The sequence below is a fragment of the Haemaphysalis longicornis genome, unplaced genomic scaffold, assembly GCF_048455015.1.
Source record: "Haemaphysalis longicornis isolate Haplotype H1 unplaced genomic scaffold, Haemaphysalis longicornis Haplotype H1 scaffold_4, whole genome shotgun sequence".
In the NCBI taxonomy this organism is placed as follows: domain Eukaryota; kingdom Metazoa; phylum Arthropoda; class Arachnida; order Ixodida; family Ixodidae; genus Haemaphysalis; species Haemaphysalis longicornis.
In genome coordinates, this window is record NW_027526361.1 from 104,425,248 (window position 1) to 104,438,137 (window position 12,890).

General features: G+C 49.8%; 1 protein-coding gene across 2 annotated transcripts in view; it reads right to left on the reverse strand.

The window, feature by feature from the left end:
• LOC144179217 (monocarboxylate transporter 5) overlaps nt 1–12,890 on the reverse strand; it is a 144,649-nt gene that overhangs the window by 102,524 nt on the left and 29,235 nt on the right. The window contains exon 1 of one of the 2 annotated variants that reach the window (XM_077707491.1): nt 12,097–12,560. The exons of the other annotated variant lie outside the window; for it this stretch is intronic. Coding sequence (XP_077563617.1) covers nt 12,097–12,115 — 19 coding nt within the window. The 5' untranslated portion in view covers nt 12,116–12,560. Of the gene's footprint in view, nt 1–12,096; nt 12,561–12,890 lie in introns of those variants that run through there. 2 annotated transcript variants of the gene reach the window in all.

Here is a 12,890-nt window from a genome sequence, read left to right on the forward strand (position 1 = left end):
ACATCGTGTATGCGTTTCTTTCATCCCTATATAGTTTCTCCGTTCGTCGGCGCGAATTACTCCAACAAGCAGCCCAGAATCAGAGGCTGGAGTGCCCTTGTTCCACTCACGTGCTGTCACGGTCAGGTTTCACGCGGCGAAAAATTGAATGAGAAACCGCAGAGATGAATGCCAGCTCCAAGTATTTATTCCTCGGCAAACATGGCGTTATTGGCCGTCGAACAAGAGCCGTTAGTGCTACGAAGGGCATGCTCGTTCAGTTACAGGGACAGAGAATCGATTTTTGTCGAGTATGTTTTCTCTATCCCCAATTAAAGGGCACCACTTAAAACACCTCAACCCGAGAATGTATAGCTGATAGCGCCATAGTACTTTTGAAATCGGAAATTTTTTATCCACCAGCCAAACATGGCCGGCCAAAAGGAATGCTAGCAACCATAACATTGAGCCGTGGGACAACATACTTTTAACTGCTTTTAACTGTACATGAAATTAAATGAGGTCTTTAAAACCGTATGCCCGGCTAAAACAACAATAATCCGAAGTCTGTTCTATTCCTTATGCCCATTTCGAATCCACCATTGAAACCGGCGGAGTTGTTCGGACACGAACGGTAGTGCAACGCTCTGACACTACGCGTCGCCACCATTCAGACTTCAGAAAGTTTAGTGGGAAAATTATTAGCGCTTGTCTATTTGTCAATTCCTTGCGGTTGCCACACTTTATGAAACGCTGGCTTTTCATTTGATTAAGAGCACATTCACTCCACAAAAATCGGTTGTCTGTCCCTTTAAAGCAAACAGTTATTATTCGGCTTTTAGTGTCCCTTTCAGGGGCGCTATTTCAGGAACAGTGGCGAAAGAATTAAGGACGGCCGCTTTTGAATCACATCCATCAACCGACACTGCTGGCTCTGCTGCAAAGCATTTTTACGTCAAGACACATTCGGCATTGAAAATCTCATAACATCGCATTCACTGCAGCTGTGATGTAATAACGAACATGCATTAACGGGAAAAAGCAACAAGACAGCGGGCTTTCAAAGAGCCCGGTACGCGGTGAGAGGTACGCGGAAACCGCGCTCGAAATACAACTCCGGATAGCAGACGACAAATGGATTCGCCACACGCGTACACGACAGGTAGCTATGTCGTTGCCGCGATTCGCGAGGCGGGGTTGAAAATTAGCTCCCGAGATTGGTGGCCGGTGGCTGCTCGCCGCTTAACAAAATACAAAACAAGAACAATACAAGAAAAAAGAACCCATACACACGCAATTAAGAGGACAAGGAATTCGTCTCGGAGAAGGAATTAGCGACGCGAAGCAATTAGCCCCTTGGCGGTGAGAAAAGACTGTAGTGCTGCTCTGCGTTAGCAGGGTGAACAAAAAGCCCGAAAAGCACAGCGTGACAGCTCAACGGAACAGTTTCACCGAGGTGACAGTTTCATTTCGGCAGTTAGGCGCGCTGTTATCCACTCTATTACCCTTCGCCTTTCATCCAATTGCTTCGGTCAAGGACCGATCGCATCCCCTTTATTTCTGTAATGAAAGTTTTTATTGTCGTTCTCAGCGAGCGCAGCGAAGTTTCTTTCGATTGGAAAACAGTCGCGGCGCCAGCGTTTCCGCTTTTAAAGAAGACAGTCTTTCTTGGGCTACTTAAACGCAGAAGTTTTGTTCTGTCCGTCTGCCTGTCGGTGACTCGATTCAACCAGCCGGGTAACGTGAAATGTAAGCGGCACAATCGGTTTATATACCCACTGCCAAATCTAAACGTCTAAGTCCGGTGGCAATGTTCATACTTCTCAACATTGTTGAACAAGAACAATACATTACGCAAATATGATGCGAAAATTCAATACATAAGTGATATTTGCAGTCTTTCTTTACAAAAAAAAATTTAGATGCTCAATTTTTGCAATAGCAAATTCTACATGCACTGCAAAAAAAAAAAAAAATTACGCCCATCTTCCCGCGAGGGAACCCTGGTGTGATGCGACGCATCGGGGGGTTCAATTGGTGTTTCCGTTGGGTTGATTCTATAAATCGCGTGAAACGTGTTGTGAACGCGTATGATGCATTTCCATCGCATGCGGGTGTTCCTATACGCGGGACGATGGGTGTAATTGTTGTGTCACACCACTCACTGATGGGACCGTCGCTTCCATCACGTCTTCATCGGAAGAATCAAGTCAAGCACGAAGTAGTCAAGCAAGGTCACGTCAAGTGCGAGAGCGAGCGCTTGACTGAACCGCCGCAGGGCGATACCCGCTTTATATTAACAGCGATTGAAGGAGAGGACACAATGGAGGAGAGTCGCGCATGCGCGCACTTGCGCGCGCCGGAGCAGTTGTTAATGCAGCGTTACGCAGCGAAGGGCGCCCAAACAAGCGCGCCAGCTGTGTTATGCTAATGAGCCGTAGTGAGAGTGTTGCACACAGCTGTGGGAGGGAAGAACGGAGGAGGGATGCGGGCGGACGCCGCGACGCCGACGACGCAGGAGGGACATGCCTCAGAGCACGAGATGCGTCGCATCTAAAAAAAAAAAAAAATCCCTCCGTCGCCTGCTGTTGCCCGCGCCACAACAGCTTCTGGCGACATTTTAAGAAAGCGAACGGCAACAGTTACGAAAGGTTCCACTAGATAGGTTCCACGTTCTGCTTGGAACGCACGTGGAGAAGAGCAACGTGGTTCTATAAACGTTGAAGTAGGGTGCCTCAATTCACGCGCGTCCCCGCCGTACGGCAGCGCTGGCATCGAGGCACCCGACCTGGTGCGGTATAACGCGGTAAATTTAAATTGACTAGGGAAAACCTCTGGCGTGTTTACCTTTAAAGGAGCGCGACGGGAGAGAAACAGCATAAGAGGTGAGCGGGAAAGCGAAGGAAGGCATTTGCTTGGGGAAATGACGACAAAAGCTTTTGTCGACATTTGCAACGACAGGCGCAGATACGCGGCCAATTTTTGGGCAGAGGCACTGCCATCTATGGATTACAAAGTATAAAGACTCCTTAAACTTGTGAAACATAGTCGCTAAGATGATTGGTCGAAATTAAACCGCACGTGCAGGCCAAAAGCGATGTACTTTCGTTCGTAACTCATCATCGTGTCGCTTTTTGAGCGAAGGTACAAATTGACTTAACTACCTCAGTTTTCCCCCTTAAACTACATTTAGGCTGCGGCATGTCCTTGCTGCACATACAGCCAGGCTTAACTTGTGGCACACTCCAACGCAATCCTGCGGTTCAGCTTCACCTCAGAACGGTCAATTCACCAATCCACGCAGCCAGCAATGAGATTCTGGCGGATCACTATTCCGAGCATACCATTCCATTCAAAAGCTACAGGTCTGCGCTGTCGCATCACGCAATGCCACTGCGAAGATTACATGTTCGAGTGTTTGAGTCAAATGGTGTGCCCGTTGCTGTCATTCGTCGACAGTGCTTGGGTGGCGGCGTGGATTTGGTCACTCAAGTGCGCTGTGGTGAAGCTGAACCACGCGATTGCCTTGGAATGCAGTTCTAGCCTACTATAATCGGTACGGGCCCTGCACTAACTAACCGTGCCCTAAGCAACCTTACTTAATCTGCAACGAATCATGCCGGCATGAATAGTTTACAGTCCTTGCCGCTTCTTGGCCTCTATCAGTGGGCTCAGGGTCCCACTGTAAGACAATGCGTTTCTGTTCACAAGTATCGCAGAAAAAAAAACAAAAAACAAATGGATAATAATAAGAGCGAGAATGCGCTTAATAACTCGTGCAGTTCAATCCTCGTTAAAGAAAACAGGCTTTCATTGCTATGTTATACCGAAGCAGTGGTCAAAAATGAAATATTTATGTTCCCAATCGCACTACTATTCCAATACGACTACTATAGGAAACACTAAATATATTATTAGGACAATGAAATGTGTTGATGATTAGAGCATCGTTACGCACGTGTTCGGAGTTTAGACCAAGTAACTTGTTTCTCGAAGTTTATACTCGCTTCCATTAGAGGAGTAAGTTCAATTATAACACCATGAAGAGCACCAAGAAAGACAAAGGGCGAAGGAGACAAGGACAAGCGCCGGTCCTTGTCTTCTTTGTCCTTTGTCTTCTTTACTGAGCTTCACGGAGCTATAATGGAGCACCAACAAGCTCCAGGTAGGTTTTCAGCAACGTAGGTTTTCAGCAACAAGCTCCAACGTAGGTTTTCAGCAACCTACGTTGCTGAAAAAAATTCCGTTTACTCGTTCTTATCACTAGATAACACTACAGAGAGAAAAAAGAAAACAACGCCTGAGAAACAGCGCCAGAGCTGAACACAGACTGCAGAGAGAAAGGGAAAAAACGTTTATTTTTTCGTCTAACGACGGCGATGGTTGAACGCGAAGCTTTCTGCTGAAAGATTCCTTGGTTGTCGTCCGAGTTTGGAGTTTGACGCGCAGACCATTTGTACTTTAACTTTGACTCGCACCCACTTTGGACTTTCGATCGCAGCGGCTTTGACTTTTACTCTTAGCCATTCGATTCCGCACGAAAAAAAAAAATCTTCGCGCTCAACCGTCGTCGTTAGACGGCATTTTCTGTCTATATAATTTCGCACGTCCATGCACCCCTCTCCAAATCCAAAGCGCTTCGAGCGTGGGGGAATGGCGCAGACGGATTGGCGTCGGCTTCATAACACGATGGACACAGGCTCGATTCCGATTACGGGGAGCGTTCTTCTCTTGAGGCGCTTCCAGGATCACTATCATCATCAGATGAAAGCTGGCTTTCCTGCAACGCGTTTTTTGACGCGACATACGCCATAACTGAGACGTGGAAAGCTATGCTTTAATAAACAATGACTTCGTGCATTTCAGTGATGACTCATCCAGTGTTTTTTTTTTCTTTCCGCTCGTGTTAAGTGCAGGCGCCTTGTAGACACAGTGTGATGTATCACGCCGCTGTAGGCGGCCGACCTGCACACACCGTGATCGCGGAGCACGCGCCCACAGCGCGCGTTTCATAATTCATCGCGTTCGACAACCAACCACACAAAAAATGGAAAGAGCGAAGGAACGGAAGGGCTGGTCGTGGATTTCTCGGAAAGCAAATCGATTGACGCCCCTACATCTGCGCGAGACGGTTTCTCTTTCGAAGCTGCACCCACGGCATGACGCTTGCGAAACCGATGGCCCGAGTTCAAGCCCGGTCGTCTGTGGAATCCCGCATATCGGGGCTACAATAGCGACAGAACGCGCAGCCACCCGTGACAGTATTTCGGCCGCGTTGAAATTCTCGATATATATATATATATATATAGTCGACACAGGGACAATCGGCAGCTCTCCATGGTACGGCATTCCTCGTAACCGCTGTGCTGTCGCTCTAAGACGGCGCAGCGGGATCCCGCTGATACGCTGCTTAGAGCGGCATTCAAACGACGGAGCGACTTACCGCCCTGCGTAGTACCAACAATGCGCCTACGTCACGGGGAGGTCACAACTTTTAAAGACGGCAATCTTTCTTGGGCTACCTAAACGCGAAACTTTTTGTCTGTCTGTCTGTCTCTCTGTCTGTACGTCCGTTTGTCCGTCCGTCCGTCTGTCTGTCTGTCCGTCTGTCTGTCTGTCTGTCTGTCTGTCTGTCTGTCTGTCTGTACGTCCATTTGTCCGTCTGTCTGTCTGTACGTCCCTTTGTCTGTCTGTCTGTCTGTCTGTCTGTCTGTACGTCCGTTTGTCCGTCTGTCTGTCTGTCTGTACGTCCATTTGTCTGTCTGTCTGTCTGTCTGTCTGTCTGTCTGTCTGTCTGTCTGTCTGTCCGTCTGTCTGTCTGTCAGTCTGTCTGTACGTCCGTTTGTCCGTCTGTCTGTACGTCCGTTTGTCCGTCTGTCTGTCTGTCTGTCTGTACGTCCATTTGTCCGTCTGTCTGTCTGTCCGTCCGTTCATCCGTTCGTCCGTCCGTCCGTCTGTCTGTATGCCTGTCTGTACGTCCATTTGTCCGTCTGTCTGTCTGTACGTCCCTTTGTCTGTCTGTCTGTCTGTCTGTCTGTACGTCCGTTTGTCCGTCTGTCTGTCTGTACGTCCATTTGTCTGTCTGTCTGTCTGTCTGTCTGTCTGTCCGTCTGTCTGTCTGTCAGTCTGTCTGTACGTCCGTTTGTCCGTCTGTCTGTACGTCCGTTTGTCCGTCTGTCTGTCTGTCCGTCCGTTCATCCGTTCGTCCGTCCGTCCGTCTGTCTGTATGTCTGTCTGTACGTCCATTTGTCCGTCTGTCTGCCTGTCTGTCCGTCTGTCTGTACGTCCATTTGTCCGTCTGTCCGTCCGTCCGTCTGTCTGTCTGTCTGTCACTCATTTAAACCACCAGGCCAAGCAAGTAAAAAAATACCTGAACACGAAGCATAACTAATAGATTGATTGATTGATTTATTGTAGGGTTTTGCGCGCGCCGACGCAACGCAGGCGATGAGGCACGCCGTAGTGGAGGGCCCCGGATTAATTTTGCCCACCTGGGGATCTTCACCGTGCGCCGAAATTTCGAAAACACGGGCGTTTTTGCTTTTCACCTCCATCAGAAAAGCGGCCGCCGCGGCCGGGAATCGAACCCGCGACCCCGTGCTCAGCAGCTCACCGCCTTAGCCACTGAGCCACCACGGTGGGTAACTATATAGTGCCATGACTAATACATGTCCACGTTTTCCCAAAGGAAATCACACGCATTCTTGAGGCAAAATGCACGTTTTACAACAGAGGGTACCCGTGCTTTCGTTATTGGGAATACACGTTTGGCGGGTTCTTACAATGACCAGTGCACCCGCCGCGGTGGCTCAGTGGCTAAGGTGTTGTGTTGCTGAGCACGAGGACGCGGTTTCGATTCCCGGCCGCGGCGGCAGCTTTTCTGATGGAGGCGAAAAGCGAAAACGCCCGTGTGTACGAGATTTCGGCGCACGTTAAAGATCCGCAAGTGGTCAAAATTTATCCGGCGCCCCCACTACGACCGCCTCATAACCTGCCGCCTCAATATGATGACCAGTGCGAAAAGAAAGAACGCATTGAAAACGATGGCGAGGAAAGGCGAGATGAAGGCCCCTCCAATAATATCAGAATTAAAAGGTTTCAACACATAGCCCGCGAGCATGGCAAGCTCGTCAAAATTGAATTGAACTGAGCAAATCTTAATTGCGCTAATTATGGGAGGAGCGAAAGGGGAGAAAACGAGCGTGAAGTGTGGGATATTCAGCCGAAACTGAACCAACGACGAGTCCTCGTGTGAACGCTGCTCCTCAAAGTGCCCGAGTTCTCACGCGCAGTGCTCGTGACGGCGGCGTGATTCGCAGCGGGGCAAAATAGCTGCGACAATTTCAACGGCGGCTAATTTATCCACTAGAGCTTATTCAGCGTTATCAGCGCCCGTTTCTAGCCCATCATAATAGCAATTTATTCTTTCGCGCGGGAAGAGTCGACGCGCGCACGGAAAAGTCTGAGAAAGGGAACTCGTCCTTTCTTAGCGCGCGCTCTCTCGTGACCCAGAAGACAAATTCGCGCGACCCGAAGCGGTGGCGACAGCGATGCCTTGGAGAAGAAGGCCGTCCTCGCGGCGGAAAAAAACCGCAATGGTTGTGGCCTGGTTACAGTGCCCTGCTTCAACTAGGCGGGCTTCGCGGCCTCTTCGATCGCTAGCGAAACCGCTGCAGCATTACGCACATGCGACATCTCATTTGCTCTCTGTCATCTATCACACGTCATCACCTCCTCCACGTTATCCGCTTCCGGCTGCTTGCTTCCGTCTTCCTCCGTAATCGGTACTAGTCTTTGCTGTGCCCACTGGCCCCGTTGATAGCGCTCAAAAAACTCCCCCTAACAGGTCAGCATCCGGAGTACAATAGTATAGTACCTTAATCTCATAAACTACGTAGCGGTATACATTTAGATCGTTCGTAGATGCGTTTACTTTGTGCGCGAAAAATCGTCGCACGGATTCGTTCTTCGTTTGCGATTTGGGCCTTTCGAGGTTTGACGATCGATCGGACGCACTTTCAGCCTTCGCGCTTCCCTCAAACTTTCTTTAAGAAGGAATGGTCAATTTTATGCGCAAATCGCAATCTCGGCCTCGTCACTCGCACAAGTCGCACAGTTGATGACACTGATTCCTCGTTCTGAAGCATTGCGGTGAAGCCGATCGGCGGCTACTTCTTTTTTTTCTTTTTTGTCTTCCAAATCTAACAGCCATTCCCCTACATCCATGGCTGCTGCAAGACAGCATGTATGGCCACATTTTCCTTGGAACTTGAGGGCAGGGCAAATGTTTTACATCTACTGAGCTGTCATCGTCAACGCCGATACAAATTAATAGCATTTTTTTAAGTAATAAAAAACACACGTCTTCCCTCATTGAGGTTCTATTTCTTTTTCTTTTTTTTTATTCTATATGCATATTTTTTATCCCGCAAGATGTCATCTTAGGAGAAATTACATCCCACGGGATATTTCTCGCGGGAACTAATCCCAAGGGAAATATACCGTCAGAGAGGCTGATCGTGAAAAATGTATCTTACCGCGTGATTTCCAACGAACTTTTTTTTTTTTTTTTTTCAGTTTGAAGGCCGTGCGCTGAAGGGTGGAAGATGTCTCCATGTGGGCCGGCTTGTGAAGCGGCCTCATCTGGCTCCGCTACGACGAATAGCCCCAGGGTCTAGCCGAGTCTATTAAAATGTGCGGCAGCACCGGCAATGAATCCATCGCACATTGCTGCTTCTCGGCGTACTGGCATTTCGATGGAGCGTATTTCTATGGAACTGCCAGTGGGTCCCGTAGAGGCATGCAGTCGCAGAATGCCTCATTCAGCCGATCTGCTAATGAGGCGCCGCGGGAGTTGGGGATGAACTAATGAGGTGGGGATGAGGATAGGATGAGGATCAACGTCATCTGAGTAGCGTGTGCTAACAAATAACAGTGCCCTGACTTTTAGTTATTTACAGCTGTTGTCAGAATTACCACGTCATTAGCTCGCGAGAAAGAACGCGTGACTCGTGGAGGACCGACGAAGAAGGGAATTTTACATTTAAGCATCAAGGTTTGAATAGATTGGTCTTGTTTACGCCCCCAGAGAACTGCTGGATGGCAGCAGTGTAGCGTTGCCATATGCTTCCTTAGCTCTTGAATATTTTTCTCCAGTGACTGTTTGCGTAGCAAAGCCGGGAAAAGGGCGCAGTTGCTGGTACCAAATGTGTCATTAAGGATATTAAAGATTTACACAACAGAGGATTGCGTAGTATCAGGTTAGTTACACTAAATAATGCGCAAAAAAGGGGGACACGGACGAATTGAGGACATGTATCCCCCCTTCCCCCCCTTTTTTTGCGCAATTATTCGATGTAATCATGGAGCACCAACGTGCCCGAAATGCTACCCTTATCAGGATAGTCATGGGTTTTCAATGGCCTTCGGAGGGAAGGGGGTATTTATTTGTTATCCACGTATTAATACATCAAACGCTTCCGAGAGGGTGTTACATGAAAGGTGAACGTATACAGAAGCAATTCGGAAGCTATAAAAAGGAAACAAGGTTAGAGTACAAAGAAGCATTTTCGATGGCACCCTTGAAGTTCACGATGGCGGTGATTATGGCAATGCTGGCAGAAAGGTTGATCCAAAGAATGAGCGTTAAAAAACCCTTGTCAGAGCAGGTGGCAGATGCACGGCAGCATTAGGCTGAGGATTGTGAAAGATTCGGTGCCCCGGTACAATTATCTGGTTATTTCGGGCGAGAGAGTAAAGAAGGTAAAGGGAAAGCCGAGATGGCTGGTGACGGATTTCCATTGGCGGTACCCGGACTTGAACTTTCCTTCTTGTATGACCTTTAAACAGGCCATCTTCTCCGGCTCATCACATTTCTTCTACGACTAACTATACAGAAGTTGTTGAGAGTTGTGCGAAGTATTTTCGTTCAAATGTTTCTCAAATTATTGGCTTGCCTTGTGTGCACATATGATTACGAGACGGTCCCTCGAGGGCGCGGAGCCCCCGAGGGTGGCAGCCATCGGGTGTAACTCAAATAGCAGATTTTGGATACGAATTATACATCTGGAGCGTTGTGAAAGGCATTTCGCAAGCGTTTTTATTCAAGGCGAAACCTTACACTATGCGAAACATGGCGTCACTGAAATGGTCCCACTCTGAACGGCCTACCTCTTTTACATCGATTCTGCTGGCGCTGAACCGGACTGGCGCCTTTACTGTCCTATCGTACGGAGGTGGGCAACCTTGTGAGGTTTCGACCTTACGAAGTCAACTCGACTTCAAATGAATCTCAACCTGGCCGTGAGAGGTGAGGTTGAGATAAAGAGAGATGTTGCAGCGAATGAGTTAGGTCGGAGTTTCTGACCTAAATCTCTGCCGAAGACTTCAATGTTTAGTGAGGCTAATGGTATGAGGGGAGGTCATGATTACTATTTGTAAGATTGCCACTCCCGCAATTATACGTGGGCACTTCCCCCATTTCTGGCGCTTCTATTCGCTACGGCTAAGAAGAAAACCTGTTTAAAACAAACATCCTCACAACTTGTAAGACAGTTGGTTGCGATATTTATGCGCGGTATTTTAGATCGATGCTATATACGGCTTCGCACCAATGGCTCAAGCATGTACAGTGTCCGTACACCAAAAACGCTTTGCGGCAAACTCAACTTCCTCTCGAATCGTCTGCAGCTCTGAATTAGTTGTCTCGGGAGAACCATACTGTAATTGGCCGTAAAGACTACCTTATCATTACGGTGAGTCTCACCTGACAGAACTAGTTCACAATGAGGTTGCAAACGTTACAGAATTCCCGTCTGTTGTCAATACATCGGCTCCTACGGAGGGAGTATTGTTGCAGAAGGCGGCCGTTACTCTCGCTCTATCGGAACGATCCCGAAACAAATCATACGCAGTTTTACTGCTCAAACCGTAGGATGCGTTATACCAGAACGTATCATGAGTAAACTATCAGTCACAGTTACAATAAAAATGACATAGAACCGACGCTTCTAAGTCATCCCAGCCACATCCGGCCAAAAGACGCCGTGGTTGTCTTTTACCGAAAGACAGCCTCATGCTTATCTGCTAGGGCAAATCTGCAGTCCTTCGAAGTTTCACTAAGCAAATTTACTTAGAGGTATGCCGAATCGAAAATCACAAACAATCAAGGCAGATTTTAATAGTTGGACGATCGGCCTTTCTTAACGCTTTCTTAGCGCTGTAAAGAATGCTGTGAGTGCCACCCCCCTCGTTAACCTGTAGCCATACACTAAATGTATCCACTTTGCTATCCTCCCCGAGATGTCATTCCGGAATCGTCGGTGGCATTAAGGTAATGAGAAGGGGGTTTCGTGCAGCAAAGATTCGGAGCGCGTTCAATGTCGCACGTCTGTTTGGAAATCGCACGCAGAGAGCGTCACAAAGTAGAGCCCCAACACAAAGCTGAAACAGGCAAAAAAAAAAAAAAAAACCGACCAGAGATGGCCACTCGGGTAACGCTCCCAGCCTCCAAAGAAGCGTCGGAGGCCGATTTATTGTTAGCACAGGCCGCGCTGCTGCCTTCAGAGGAAGAAAGAAGCAAATAAGTTGTAAATACTAAAGAGTTCAGCTTACAACGTAAGGCTGAAAGCATACAGAGTGCTCTTCGCTTTGCCGGCTGTCGCTGAGGTGATTCAAAAAGCGCGCGATAGCCCTCACGACAGAGGCACCTCGGGTGCACTGCAGTGAAACGCACCGCGATGGGCGAGCCAGCTGTTCTGATCCGCGCATGGGCTCTCAACGCGCGGCGCGTTTCAACGCTTCATTTATTCTTGCTCCGCAAAGCTTCTGCTGAAACTGTGGCGACCATTCTTCCTCCCACAGCCCCTTTGAGTTTTGTTGAACTTGTGCGCGCTTAACGCACGCCGTAATTACTCGCATTATCAGCTGCGTTCGAATCACCGATGCCCATTTTGTCCGACAAAGCTCTCGGCCTCCCGACGCCGCACTCAGCAAAGAGCAGACATTTTCAGCGGCGGCAGCTGCGCCTCGACAAACCATTTCGATTCCTGACCTTAGAGGAGGTATTGCAGTCGTTTCTAGAAAGCGGAGGCAACGAGAAGAGTCAGCGGAACTCACTGATGTTAAGCGGAGGCATGCTGGCGGCGTCCGGCTGTTCCGCCGCTTGTCTCGGGTCCGATAAACCACCTTCGTCGTCGGCGCAGCGGGGCCTAGGCCTGCCCAGCCTGGTCCTCAGCGGGAGCCGATGGGACAGCCAGCGCGCCGGCCGCCCGGCCCGGCGCCCCGGCCCAGGTGGTGGTGGTGGCGGCGACGACGGCTCGGCCGTGGCTCTGCCCAGAACGAGGGCTGCGCACTCATCGGGTAGGGGGTCGAGCCTCACAAAGAGCCCGCGCCCGGGGTCTCACACCGGCGACACACGCGCGCGCGCGCAATCGGCACAACGTCAGCTGCTGCAACGCCGCCAAGACGCAACGTGCTCGCGCCGGCGGCACAACGTCGCGGGTACGCAATGTCCGCCGGCGACGGAGAGGCGTACTCCACGCAGTCCCTCCGCGAGTGGGGAAGCGAACGCGAATGAAAGCGCCGGCCTAGCCCCCTGGCTGCTGCCGATGCACCCCCGTGCGGCGTCGTGGCGAGGAGGAAATGCGGTTTGAATAAATAACAGCATCAAAGTGCGCCGCCGTCATGGCCGCCGCTGCGCGCCGGCTGGGGGGCGGAAGAGAGAGCGGCTGGGAGGTTTTTGGTGCGGGAGAAACTTCCGCCGCTTCTGGTGGGGGAGTCTTCCTCCGCGAGCCGGCAGCCGACCGCGGAACGCACCTCGCCACCACCTACTTCCGCAAGCTGCGCGTGCGCGCGAATCATCTGCGCTCGGTGACGTAATTGGTCTTTCAAATGTCGATCGGCTTGCTGAC